A 14,598-nucleotide genomic window follows, 5' to 3' on the forward strand; every position below is an offset into this window, starting at 1 on the left:
GGGTACCTCTAACACTCAGTTAGAGACTTCGGGAATAAAGTCTTAAATTTATGAGATTAAAAGTCGTACAATGAGAATAAAGTCATAACGGAAGTAGGTATAAACAAAACAGGAAAATCAAAAGAAGAACGAAACGAGAAAAGGCGAGAGTGCACCAGTTAGCAGGTAAGGTTTAACATTTATTAAACTGTTCTGCTTACTGAACCCAGGTTTTAGGTCGCCTAAAGGTTAACGTTGTTGTTTATGAAGTCGGGGTATTGCTGTTTGCGTCTATCTCCCGAAAGGAAAATGATAGCGACTAGAGATGTAACGATATGAAAATTTCATATCACGGTTATCGTGACCAAAATTATCACGGTTATCAATATTATCACGGTATTGTTAGATGTGTTCAAAATGTTCCAAAAGTACTGAACACACACACACTGAAATCTTTTAACCAAGTTTTATTTAAAAAAAGATATTTTATATTATATGATTATTATTATTATTATCATCATCATTATTATTATTATTATTATTATTAATAATAATTATCATCTGACTGACTGACACACACACACACACAGGTCCTCACTCTGTGTCGGATAATAATTAAGTAGCAGCGGTCGTACACAGCATAAAAATAAAATAAAAAAACACAGAAACAAACACATTTTGGTCTGCTACGGTACCTGTCGTCTGCACACTACTCGCTTTCGCGAGACAAACCATGACGTTTCCCACTATTCCGAAATCCCGTTTTTGTTGACTTACCCGCTGAAAAGTTGTGTGTGGTGGTCACGGAGATGGCTCATCATATTGGAAGTGGCTTCGCGCCGCGAAGTTCGCGGAGTTTTTTTATTTGCATTTTCTGCACAAGGATTGATTGTCTTCAATTATTTTACTCTCAACATCCTTTAAAAATACAAATATGCCCAGATTTCTGATCTTACGGGGGGGTAATCTCTGGAGCGCAGGTGGCTTCAGCCGTGTTGTCGCTGGACAGACAGTGCAAACTGCGCATGCGCGCCCGCTTGAGCGAGTGCTGTTCAGGTGCTGCTGCTTCTCCAGGAAATGAGCAGTATCACTGTGAGTTTTTCGGTAATCAGTTGCGGTAATCAATCACGGTTTTAACGATAATTAAAATTTGAAACGGTATGATAACCGTCGGGAATTTTACCGCGGTTTATCGTCATACCGGTAATCGTTACATCCCTAATAGCGACATTATTATTTTTAATGAAACCGAGAGATGCAGCCTTTATAATCAGACATACTGTAGGTCTATATCTATAGCTCAGCCAGAAGACATGCAGTGAAGCCCTTCAATGACAATTCCTGGCAAATTCAACCTGGGGATATAATGGGAGTGGACCGATCTGTTTAGGCCATTTACATCCCACAACACCGCATTTTTATTTCACCGAGCAAAACGTTGAAGGTAAAACATCTACTTTCTGGCTTCTGGGGAGAGTTTTATGAACGGTGCACCCGAGGAACTACTTTGAAAGTGCACTTTCTTAGGATTTCCAATGTCTTTCTTGAGGTCACTTGCAGATCTTTGTATGAATACATTTTATTCTGGATGTTTACTTACTTGTGAAGTTATTAAAAGATATGTTTGACACAATTATGTTTGAGTCATTTTGATGAAAACAGGCCTCTGCTGAGCATTTTAAAAGTTCACTCATCAGTGATGGAATACAACTGAGTACCTAAACTTAGTTGTTGCACTCAAAGTACTTGAACTTTACATGAGTATTTCACAACTATTCAGGTTTTATTTTACAGTTCAGAGAAAAAATACTATGCGTACTATGTGCGTTAAAATTAGTAATTTTAACGCGCATAGTACGCGGGTCAAATAGTCTCTACATGTGTGATGCAATATTTTTTCTCTGAACTGTAAAATAAAACCTGAATAGTTGTGAAATACTCATGTAAAGTTCAAGTACTTTGAGTGCAACAACTAAGTTTAGGTACTCAGTTGTATTCCATCACTGATGAGTGAACTTTTAAAATGCTCAGCAGAGGCCTGTTTTCATCAACATATCATTTTATATGGAGCCCGTCTGGTGACAAAGGTGGACAAAAAAATATTAATAACGCCACAAATTAATAACGTGTGGCCAGAAGATGATTCAAGTTCCAGATTGATGGGGTGGTGTCATAGGCACCGATTTATATTTTTGCCCGTGGGTGCCCAAATTATATAAATACCATCATATAAAGATCATATGATTCTGATGGGTGGTGTGTTCACTGCTTCTGAGCATCTGATTTTACAAAGAATTTCTTTGTTTTCTAATTCATGCTATAGTCTATTTTGATGGACTCAGAACACCGAGAGGGTGCTGTTCTATTCCGGTGGGTCAGAGGGAGAGAGAAGGTCCTGGGTCTTGAAGGAGCCGCTGCCTGTCTCTCTCTTTCCTCACTTCACGTCATTTACGCCAATAGAGGGAAAATTGAATTTTTTTTTTTAAAGTTTTATTTACAAGATTAAACTGAGTGACACAGTCTCTGTCTATCGATTGCGCTGCACCTGTACACACACAAACAAACAGTGCTGTCCACGGTGCTGTGACACTGAACCGGCTATAAAAGCACTGATGCGCATATCATGCCCACACAACGATGGGACTTACACGTTTTTATTCACCATACACATTTCTTGTGGCCACGCGTTATTAATTCGTGGCCACCTAATAATCATCTCGTTCGCACGCATTTAAGCAAGTCGTGGCCACGGAATAAGATCTCGTTCCCACGCGTTATTAATTTGTGGCCACGGAAATTTTTTTTTCCACCCATGTCACCAGAAGGGCTCCGTAATTTGACCCTCAATGTATGCATTCATCCATTGCTTCAATTGAAAGTTTCTTACATGGGTTGTAAAAATGTAACACGCTCATGTTTCCTGTTCTTCCTATTCTGTTGAATCTTTATTGGTTTTTAAAGCTCTTAAGGGTATTTGGCCTTCCAATTGAACTAAATTGGCTTTTACCCTATTTACACAGGGCTGCCCCAGGATAAATTGGGGCCCTAAGCAGAATTACTGTCAGGTAACACATGAAATGATGTCCTTGGCCCTCAAATGTGGCAATCTGATCAAAGGCTTTTCCATCTGGTTATAATATCAACTGAGTGATACACAAAAGTGATGTCCTCATAAAAAACATTATATTCACATGGGTCTCTTCAGGCATCTTTAAACCAAATACAAACAAACCTACAGTTTGTTTATAATGGGTCACAACAGTTAAAGTAGGTGGTCTTTCACTCTACTCCCCGCTTTTGTCTCCTCCTTCCTATTTCACATATAATCTTTCCAACTCAACTTTGCAGTCAGTCCTGAAATGGCGCTGTGTTTGGTATTGTTCTTTCTGATTGCAGGGACTAGTTTGGGGCTGGAGAATACACAGGCCTTGAATGTGTCTCAAAGATGTGAGGAGGACACCAACACCTTTATCTGGGAAATTAACCAGGAGACACCCAAGGAATATGCTGTTTTCAGTAAGTGATGCTTCCTTTTGAGGCAGCTTATTTGCCTTTTTTAGGATGAATAACATGCTTCAGATAACCTGGAAAAAGATACATAGCATTTGCATATTTCATTTTTTTAGAATATAAAAGTGAAAGTATTGGGGCCCTAAACAGAATTTAATTACTTAAGTACAGTAAATTACAAATCTTAAAGTACTTGTCATTTACTGTATGTAAGTATGAAAAAGTATTTTTTCTGATATAAAATGTACTTAAGTTTATAAGTGAAAGTTTGAAAAAAGTGAGGAGTTAGGATTGAGCCATGGTAGTTGTCTTTCAACTGGAAGGCTGTGGGTTCAATTCCTGACCCTGCTAGTATATGTGTCCTTGACCAAGACACTTAACCCCATGTTGAAGTGTGTGAATGGCAAAACACTTAAATAAGACACACTAATAAACACTTAAAAAAAGAATTGCACTGATATACAGTCACATTAATGAGGATTAAAGAGGGGGTTTGAGTGGAGTGGTCTACTAAGAGCAATGGTGTTGTACAGTAGCAGGGAGAAGGTGATTCCCCTCCTTCAGACATTTAAGGCGGATCAATGAAGGCCCTGCTATACTTTTGGGCGCAGCGCATGAAGACCCAACATGCATCGCACGCATGACGCTATTTGCGTCATCAACTGAACTGCATTTCCGCCACACTGGTCGGTGGAGTATTAATCTCTCAACAAGCAAAAAAAAACATTTAGACAACAGAAGACGTAGTCGCCAAGGTTAGTCATCCGAGCCTTGAACTGTTTGCTGTTGCCACTGCCCCAGTAGGCCACTCCACAAAAGATAGCTGATCCCACCACAGACTCATTAAAGGTCATGAAGAACCCCCTGCATTCCTCAAGATGTCAAGTCAAGTCCAGTCAATTTTGATTTGTACAGCCCAGCATCACAAACACAATTGCCTTTAAGGGCTTTACAGTCTGTACAGCAAATAACACACTCCATCCTTAATGTAACACCTGTGAGGCTAACAGCTCTATAGGACCAGAGGCTAGTGTGGGAGCAGTAAATGTACTAATTAAGCAGCAAAAGACCACAGACCAGGAAGTACATTTTATATGCCGGCTTGTTTAGTGAAAGTTAGTAATATCAACAAAAAAAAACCTATTTAGTACCATGACACATACACATACACTCAGTGTTGAACACCTTCTCCCTTGTTGAGTTAATTCCGTTCATTTAACCTATTTGCTTTCATTAACCCCATGCTTTCATTTTTATTCAAATCATTTTAACTATTTTAATCGATTTGATCTCTTATGACATGACATTTTAGATATTTTAATATGTGATTGTTATGATTATGTGAAGCACATTGGGCTACCGTTCTGTGTATGAAATGGGCTATATCAATAAAACATGACTTGACTTGAATATTTGTAAACATAGAGGATGTTCTCTTTTAATCCTAGTTATTTCTCTCAAATGTAGACAATTTGTTTACCTTAACCAGAAAAGCAAATATTCCACATTAACACAAAAACTGCTTCACCAATGTCCAAATACACAATTAAAATCAACATTGAATTTCAAACAAAGAAAAATCATCCCTGAAACAGGAAAATATGTTTACAACATCCAAAAAGGTTGTTTTTCCTGAGTTAAATGACACTTTTGTCCTTTTTTCTTCTGCTCTCGTTCTCTCTGCTGTCTGACTGGCTGCTATACGGAGCTCATACATAACGTAGCATTACACTCACAGTAGTGTAATATAACGTAACATAACTGTCTGTATAATAAGACCAGTTCACTTTACTGTTCAGGAGAACACCAAGGTACCTGATGAAGGGGGAGGGGGTTTCTCCACCTACAGCAATCAGCTCCTTTATAAAGCAATAGCTTCAGTGTCCATTGTAGTCAAGTAGTCTAAAGAATACATCTGATTCACATTTTTTGACTTCCTTCAGTGATGAAATTGTCTGTATGCAATGTATGTACCTTTTTGCTAACGCGGCCATTTGCTATTCATATCTATCAGTGCACAATGCATCTGGAAGGATTGGTGGCAATGTTACAGGAGGTGACGTCAACCAAACTGGTTCGCTGGACCACTGTCGATCTGCCCATGGTCCTACTTTCTCTGGACAGTACTGCCAGGCATTTCTTTCACAGGTAAAAATAATAACAATCCAATAATAGAACATAGAATGTAGCCTTGGCATCGGAATAAAAGATAAGAAAATTGGATTTTGATCTAAATATTTTTACTACCAAAAGGGAACTATCCAGCATGTTGTGGGTGTTTGTGTCCCTGACTCCTGCAGTGAAGAGGACGTACATTTTCTTGTGCTGCATGGTTGGTGATTTTATATTTGCATTGTTCTCAATACACTCAGTCCTATATTTGTTTTGTCTTAATTATGACTTGGGCCATTTTCTTAACAGGGAGACTTCAGTATGGTCAGACAGCGCTTATTTCACCAATACTGGTCAACCAGTCCATTCAGGAGATGACCATGACACGATGTTTGCCCAACAACACCATTGCTCCAGATGCATCTGGTCATGGATATGTGGCCTGTCTGTCAGTATATAAATATTTTTGAACATTGGATATAATTGCAAAACACTTCACTTTTACTCACAAATTCATACTATGAGCACTTGGATATTCACCAAACATACATTCCTGATGTACTTATACCTCTTCTTTTGCAGGTTTGTGTGTTGCTTAATGGTTGCAATTCCTCTAGCAGCTACCATGTTCACAGCTTTGTTAAGCTGGCAAAAGAACAAGGATGTCAGTCCATCTCCAGAGGCATGCTGTAAAAACACTGCACTAAACCTTTATGGGGGTTTGAAGTCCAATGACTCCTGCAGCAGTGAAATGAACATAAGTACTTCAGAGGAGTTTAGTACGTACAGTATTTATTAGTTTGGTGCATGTGATTGTTCTGCAAAATGGTCTGAATTCATCATTTTGTACAAACAAATACCTCTAAATACAAGCACAGACCAGTTGCTACATTTTGTAACTAGATATGAAGGCAATGTACACTTAATGTACATTGTACCAAAATTCAATACTATTGCAGTAGAGACACCTTTTTTTCAGTTGAACACATTACACTAAGAGATTGCTCTTTTGAATTGTGTCTTTATAGATAAACACAAACCAGTCTGTTTTCCACGACGCTGTCTGGAGCGGTGGCTGCAGGCATTTTCTCTACAGAATACCTGCCGTGGTGTCTTCAGCACAACCTCATCAATCCCAGGAGGAGGATACTCCTCCCTGAATGGAATCCGTGCTCTCTCCCTGTTATGGATCATATGTGGCCACGATAGCACGTTCACTTATACGAACAACACTGGTATGTCAAGGTTTACTAGTAGATGCTAATTTAGACTGCAAGTCGTATCCATTATTTCTTTATTAATTTAAGGTAATTATATGCTTTGCAGATAATGCTGAAGAATGGTTGGAATGTGTAAGGAGCAGCCCTTTTCATATTATCACGGCTGGAGCGAATTATCTGGCAGTAGACACCTTCTTAGTGCTTGGGTGAGCATAAAACCATGTATTATAATAATAATTATTATTATCATTATCATTGTTATTATTATAATGGTTAGCTCTAACTTACCAGATTTCACTTTTGTGTTTCAGGGGTATGCTTAGTGCCAAGTCTCTGTTAGGCTCCATCAACAGGGCAGAGGGCAAACTGAGTGTCTCTGTGGTGGGAAACTACTTCTTCAGCAGGATCAAAAGGTGTTGTATATTCATTACGTCACAAAGATACATTTTAGCCATTTTCAGACATGAACTCTGGATAATGTCCCAAGAATTTACTCCTGACATTGTGATTCATCTTTCTTTGACATGGGAGGCCCTTAACTTTAAGGCCTGGTATTAAAGGCAACATAGACCGGAAGCTCCAATTAACGCTGCGTTTGTGTGTGTGTATCTGCGTCATGTCACCTTTAACATCCACCCCAAGAGGTCTATCCCTCCAAAAAGCTTACTTAGACTGTATTCAAAAACATTTTGTGTGTGTGTGTGTGTCAGGGACAGACATTAGCAATGTAAATTCTAAAATTTCTCTTTGTCTTTACTTCAAAACAGAATTCAGCCACTACTTATGTTCTGTGTGTGTCTACTTACTGGTGTGTACTCGCTGGTCAAATGGGGACCCTACAGAACATATTTGATGAAAGTAGACACTTGTAGGACACATTGGTGGGCTAACTTGCTGTTCATCAGCAATCTCATAGATACTCAAAACCTAGTAAGTTTCACTGTGATATAGTGGCTCTGGTTATATTTTTGATGTATTTCTTCTTATTGTAATTCTTATTTCCAATTCTCTCTCTAGTGTTTACCTTGGACATGGTACTTAAGTCTAGACTTCCAGTTTTATGCCACCACTCCTGTGTTACTCTATCTTCACAAATTGTAAGTTCAATGTCTTTCATATTGCTCCAAAATTCATTTAAATGTGCCATCATAAAAGAGCTACACACATTGGCAATTGTACACATGTAATCTCACACATCTTATTTGTGTTTATCAGGAACAGAGGTGTGTTTGCAGCTGTGGTAGGAGGTTTGTTGCTACTAACCACTGCTGCTGGTGCCATTTTGACAGCACTAAAGCACTTTCCAGTCTTCATGCCAATATCATTGTAAGATTCAAGGATTGTGGTCTGGTGCAATTAATTACAGACATTTTAAGAACTAAATACTATAATATAATATTATTGTAGTGTGACTCTGATATTTCATTTGTCAAATATGGATAGATAGATACATCTATTGTCACTGGATATTCAAATATAATGAAATGTTTTGCAGGAACGTGCTAGATATAGTATCATATTTGTCAATGTACTATACTAAGCCTTACACAAGATATGGCCCATATTTACTTGGGATCCTGCTTGGAATACACTTTGTGACAAAAAAAGATCAGCTCATAAAGAAAAAGGTAAGAATGATTTCAGACTTTTTAAGAATCATAACATACATCTTAGGCGTTCAGCAAAAATCTGAACCACACATTGAACACATGATGTTTGTGTACAGTACTCACTGTTGCTTTTGCTGGCAGTGGCAGGCAGCACTCGGTTGGTTCTGCACTATTTTCCTCATGGCAGTGGTGTTTGGCTTGGCCTTTGCCCTCAGGGAGACCCCAGACTACCCATCTGTGCCACATGCCCTCTATCAGGGACTGCACAGAACAGTCTGGGCTTTGGCTATCGTCTGGATCATTGTTGCCTGTGAGGAAGGATATGGAGGTAAATTACAGAAATGTTCCAGAGTCGAAACAGCACACTGCTGCTGCCTGTCTTGGCCCTATTGTAAGACATTTTCAATCCCAATGTGGTCTTACTATGGGTCAAAAATAATAAAATATTGTACACACAAAATGCAATTGAATAGAATACCAAAGTACATTTTTAATTTTGAGCTCAACTTGCAGTTTAACATTACATTACTACAATATAGCTGAAAAAATGATACAAATGAGAACAAATACATTGGACAAATGCACATTTCTGAAGTGATACGTGACTATAGGACAGTGTTACATGGTAAACATTTTCAGAAGTCTGTGTTTAATTTGATTTTTTTCTATTGTTATTCTGCAGGTTTAATCAAGAGTGTCTTGTCACTGGGTTTCTGGATTCCAATTTCCAACATTAGTTTTGCTGCCTATTTGTTCCATCCTATTGTAATATCCCTGCATAATGGAGTGCAAGAAAACAAATTTCACTTCACAGTCTTCAACTTTGTAAGTGCTTTAAACAGTCAATGTCACTGGGTGATTTAGTGTGTCCATCTGTGGTATTTTAACTTTGTTTAATGTATTTCTCCATCCTCTCTTGGTAGATGATCCTGTACTTTGGCCGCTTACTGCTGTCACTGTTGATTGGCTACATGTTGACTGTGCTGATTGAGAAGCCCTACTTCCTAAAATACAACCGTAAATAGATACAGTGGACATGAGAAAACACAATTGAAACTGTATCAACACATTACCATTGTCATTTCTATATTGGTCTATTTGTGCTTTCCCACTTAATTAACGTGGACCTTTAAGAGGGTTAAAGGGGAGAAAAAACATTGTGTCATTCATTCAGTTTGGACTGTCCTTTGTAGAGTGTGTTGTTTTCTCAAACTCTCAGACTTAGATTGTCTTGTATTAATACAACACACAATTTAAGTTAAACAAAAAATGTATCCTGTGTGCTAATCACAGAAACTACATTTCTAAGACTGTTCTTTGGTCTGCCCTGCTCTAATAAAATAATTTCATTTATATAATTTATATACTTATATAATAATTTGATTATCACTGCCTCTGTGTGGAGTGGATTTAGTCTCTGTGTCCCCCAGTGTCTTAGTTGGTACATTCTGCTTGTTTGAGTTAACATGCATTCTTCTGGTTATTTTCTAGAAATTTTGTCATGCTTGCATCATAACAATATCTTGAATCTTGAGCTGCTTTGCAGTGTTTTTGCCTCCTTTGCTCATTTTTATTTTCATTTAAATAATGTTCTCAAACCTGCCTGTGTGCGTGTGTATGAGAAACATGATTCATGACTTAAGAAATGGTTGCACTGTTTTCTTTTGTACCTAGTACGATAAATGAACTTATTGTTTAACTGTAACTAAAGGACACAAAGGATGTGGATAATTCTAGGGTTTATCAAATGTTTCAAAGGAACAAGGGAAAATGTGACACTATAAAACTTTGTAGCCTAGTTTAAGTTCAAAATGTCTTTGACAACTAAAATAAAACTGCTCTAATCATATGCAGCAGGAACAATGAGCAATTCTTGGTGTCTGTCTGGTGTGTTCCACAGCTGTAGGTCCAACTCCCAAGGGGGACGTAGAAGATACACAAAGTTAAGGATGTCCTGCTGGTAGTGATTCTTCCTAAGCAAAGGAGATGAAAGGTCAAAGCATGGTGGGAGCAAATGGGAAGTCAGTTTTTGTGTGTTTGTGCACAGTTGTGGGTGCCACTCAGAATGAGGTCAAAGAGAACTGACCAGTCACTACAACCCTCCACCTTTTCTCTGCAGGACTTTATCAGCTTTTAGGTGGTTAATTCACTCATTTTGTCCTGGACATAACCAGGGCTTGTTTAATTTACTTCCTGTCTCCCTAACTTCTCTCCAGCAGTAAATAAGTTGTTATCTGTTGCAGGTTTTCAGAGTCTCTTTTCATTTTCATTTAATGTTACACATTTTTGACAATAAACTTTTTTCCTTTGAATAAATGTAAATACCTATTTATAAACTTATTTTTACATTTACGAAATGGTTACCCTGGATTTCCACTGGACGCGGAACGGCCGCGGAACGGCCGCGGCGCGGTTCTGCTTCGTCCTCTCCCAAACGTCAATCCCCACCGGGCGCGTTACGGCAGCGGCGCGGAGCCTTTGGAGCCAGCGGTATTCACGGAAGACCGCGCGATAATCTCGAACGGACGCGAGATCCCGCGATAGACTGTGTGTATAAAGGAAACAACAACAACACAGCTTCTTTCATTTCTCCACTTCCATAATCAGTCTCTCGTCGTCCATTGTCTCCGAGACCCTCGGATCAAATGACTGTTGACCTGGGAGCACCGGTTATGACGTAACGTTGAGGTGAAGTTGTGACCTGCGTATTGTGTTTTATTTTGAAAGGGGGGCGGAAGTGTTTTACTTTGATACTGTGTCGGACTTCCTGTCTTGTGCGATCTGCTTCGTTGAAATTTACGAGGTTCAGCAGCGGCAACGGAAAAAATAGAACTGATTCCTATCGATAGCGCTGCGGCGCGGCGAGCCGCTTCTGGGCCGCTGCTGATCCGCACCGCAGCGCGGTTGGTGGGAATGCTCACATTGATTAGAATGGAAGCTATTTGCAACGGCTACCGCGCCGCGGCCGTTCCGCGGCCGTTCCGCGTCCAGTGGAAATCCAGGGTTAGAATTCAGCATATAAAGAACTTTCTTGTCTTCATTTGGTGTGTAACTGTAGCTGCAGCATATCCTGGATGCCATCTCTGTTGTAGGTAATGTAACCAAGATAAGCCATCAGTTCTGTTCTCTCCAGTTCTCAGGTTTACACTGTTGAAAACCCAGCCGACAAGAGATAGATGGCATTTTTTTTTTTTCCAAATGGTCTCCTCTGTAAATTAGTCTGTTTTTGTCAGTCTCTTTCTGAAATCTATTGTTTGTGGAGTGGAAAATATGCCATCATTAGAGCTCGAAAGCTTGACTTTAGCCATATGTCACTGAGCATGCAGGTGTGCATATGTACATACAAACATAATTCCTTTTCAATCAAACCTAAAATATAAAATAAGCTAGTACAAATTGACATGTTTTTTGTGTCGGTACCACAAGCGCGCTCAGGCGAGTTTGCTCATTTACGTAGGGTGCAAATCGCCAAGTTGGACACCAAATTCAAAATGGCCGACTTCCTGTTGAGTTGAGGCTGTCGTCCCAATTTACTTTTTTGTTCGTCTTGGGCTATTACAAGTTCCCACCAAGTTTCGTGGAATTCAGTGCAACTTAATCTTGGCTCGCTCCATCCACCTTTCACCTTGTGGGCACTATAGAGCACTGATGCAACACACGTGTGGCATGAGCGAGGAGGTGTTGCGAAAACGCCACGTCTAATCTTCATTACTAGGACACACAGGTTCAACAATACCACAGGGGCAAGAGATGGTCTCAAATTAAGTAAATACTTTATTAAACAAAAAATCAGTAATTAACAAAGGTTCCCACACACCAGTTACCCACAATAATAATAATAACAATCACATAAAATTAGCACCAAGCAAGAATAAAAACCAAGGGAAAGGGCTGGAGCTTACCAGACGGCAGGAACAAATCAAAAGTGGAAGGGTCCGTTACTTAAAACACCCGTGACACTGCACTCACACATCAAAAGAAAAAGGGAATCGTGAAGGGAAACACCAGCAAGGACGGTGTTTATGTAACCTCTATATATGTAAGGACGCATTGCACCGTCCCTCTATCAGTATGCTCTGTGCGTTGGCATAGTGCCATATAATGGCAATGAGGGAGACGACCTGTCACACACGCACCCGAGCACAACTCCAATATCGCATTTTCACCAGACCTGGCCTCTGTGCAACGTTTCAAGTAGGGCTGGGCGATATGGCCTTTTATGAATACCGCAATATTTTTAGGCCATGTCACGATACACGATATATATCTCGATATTTTGCCTTAGCCTTGAATTAACACTTTGATGCATACAATCACACCAGCATGATGATTCTATATGTCTACATTAAAACATTCTTGTTCATACTGCATTAATATACTGTATGCTAATTTTAAACTTTCATGCAAAAAAGGGGAAATCACAACTAAGTCAAAGTTAACAAAACTGTATTTATTAAACAGTGAGTAGCAGCACTCTTCATTTTCTAGCGGGTGGTTTCTCAAATGATGATGATTTTGCATATCACCGATGTTTGTTCAACATCTTCCTTCTTGAAAACAATCCTGTGGATCCTGTGCTGTTTTTCTTCGGAATTAATTCGTCCTCCATGTGTTACCGTTAGCACCTGCTACTGCTACCTTTCTGCTGGGCGAGGGCGTGTGACGTTGCATGCACAACAGACTGACTTATGTAACTAGGTGCACTTGTTTTGTCTCTCTGTGAGAGGGAGTGACGAGAAAGAGTGTGAGAAACCTGGTGTTAAATGTCCACGGCTAAAAGCAAATGCGTGACAACGTATACTCGAGTTTCACGATATAGTCATTTTCTACATCGCACAGACAACAAGCCGCGATATATCGAGTATATTCGAAACATCACCCAGCCCTAGTTTCAAGAGTTTTCACCCCCTCATAAATGACTGCAATGACGCGGAATAATGGTAATCTGAGGGATAGGTTCCTCGCACGAATTTGTACCAGGGACCGTTTCGGCCCCTGCCATTAGTGCTCGGGCCCTTAAAAAATCATCTCAAGTTCAAGACAGTGATCCAAATAGTTCTTTCAACCCCTTTGTGCTCTGGATTTCTGAGAAGACTTAATAAGTGACAAACCCAGTGGTCAATCCTCACCCCAACCACACCCACACACACACACACAATGCCACAAACAGCCAATTAAATGAGATGAGCAGCAAAGCTTAGGGTCGTTGGAAGCAAACAAAGGGTTTTGTGAAGCTTCCCCTAACTGACACACACACACACACACACACACACACACACACACACACACACACACACACACACACACACACACACACACAAAGGCTGAGTCTAAGGGAAAAGAGTAACCATGCATACATTACTGTGTGTGACTCACAAGCATTGTACACACTTTCTACATCTTCACACCGCATCGCGGATACATTTCGCAGATAAAAAATATTGAGAACACTACTGATGAATAGGGCTGTAACGATACACCAAACCCACAATTCGATTTGTATCACAATTTTTGACCCACGATTCGATTTGTCAGTCAGTCAGTCAGTCAGTCATCATCTACCGCTTTATCCTCTGCCAGAGGGTCGCGGGGGGTGCTGTGCCAATCTCAGCTACATCGGGCGATAGGCGGGGTACACCCTGGACAGTTCGCCAGTCCATCGCAGGGCCACATACAGAGACAGACAAACAACCATTCACTCTCACACTCACTCCTACGGTCAATTTAGAGTGTCCAATTTACCTAATCCCCACATTGCATGTTTTTGGACTGTGGGAGGAAGCCGGAGAACCCGGAGAGAACCCACGCACACACGGGGAGAACACGATTCGATTTGTATCATGATTTTTTTTTTTTTTTTTTTTGGGGGGGGGGGGGCGTTATTTTTTATTAAATAACGTTTGAAAAACCTTTATAAACTGAACACCAAAGAACAAGATTAACTATGCAAATTATTAGCCATATACAATAAAATATATATATATATATATATATATATATATAAATAGCCATAAATAGCCAAAGCTATAACACTTCTGTTTTCTTAGTAACAAAATACTGTTGAAAAACAAACATAACTAAACTCCACTGTGTAGATGATTCAAGCATAAAATTATTCTTCAATCAAGTTCTCTTACATTTACAAAGTAAATTAAATGGCTACTGTT

General features: G+C 39.6%; 1 protein-coding gene across 1 annotated transcript; it reads left to right on the forward strand.

The window, feature by feature from the left end:
• Nucleotides 1-3,338: 3,338 nt before the first annotated feature.
• Nucleotides 3,339-10,704, forward strand: LOC131446332 (O-acyltransferase like protein-like). The gene is made up of 15 exons (XM_058617489.1): nt 3,339-3,495; nt 5,504-5,637; nt 5,743-5,821; nt 5,911-6,049; nt 6,184-6,380; nt 6,630-6,836; nt 6,928-7,027; nt 7,133-7,234; nt 7,589-7,751; nt 7,839-7,918; nt 8,037-8,147; nt 8,317-8,449; nt 8,573-8,759; nt 9,114-9,256; nt 9,355-10,704. The coding sequence occupies exons 1-15, from the start codon at nt 3,339-3,341 to the stop codon at nt 9,454-9,456; spliced, it is 2,034 nt and encodes a 677-aa protein (XP_058473472.1). The 3' UTR covers nt 9,457-10,704.
• The last annotated feature ends 3,894 nt before the right edge of the window (nt 10,705-14,598 follow it).

Source organism: Solea solea, chromosome 19, assembly GCF_958295425.1.
Source record: "Solea solea chromosome 19, fSolSol10.1, whole genome shotgun sequence".
NCBI classification, from domain to species: Eukaryota; Metazoa; Chordata; class Actinopteri; order Pleuronectiformes; family Soleidae; genus Solea; species Solea solea.

What these genes read in the sequence shown, in the direction of transcription:
- LOC131446332 (XM_058617489.1), top strand. Translation starts at nt 3,339, where the DNA reads ATGGCGCTGTGTTTGGTATTGTTCTTTCTGATTGCAGGGACTAGTTTG. An exon ending in ATCAGCTCATAAAGAAAAAG is followed by an intron (nt 8,450 to 8,572) that starts GTAAGAATGATT and finishes TTTTGCTGGCAG; the next exon opens with TGGCAGGCAGCACTCGGTTG. An exon ending in CTGTGAGGAAGGATATGGAG is followed by an intron (nt 8,760 to 9,113) that starts GTAAATTACAGA and finishes GTTATTCTGCAG; the next exon opens with GTTTAATCAAGAGTGTCTTG.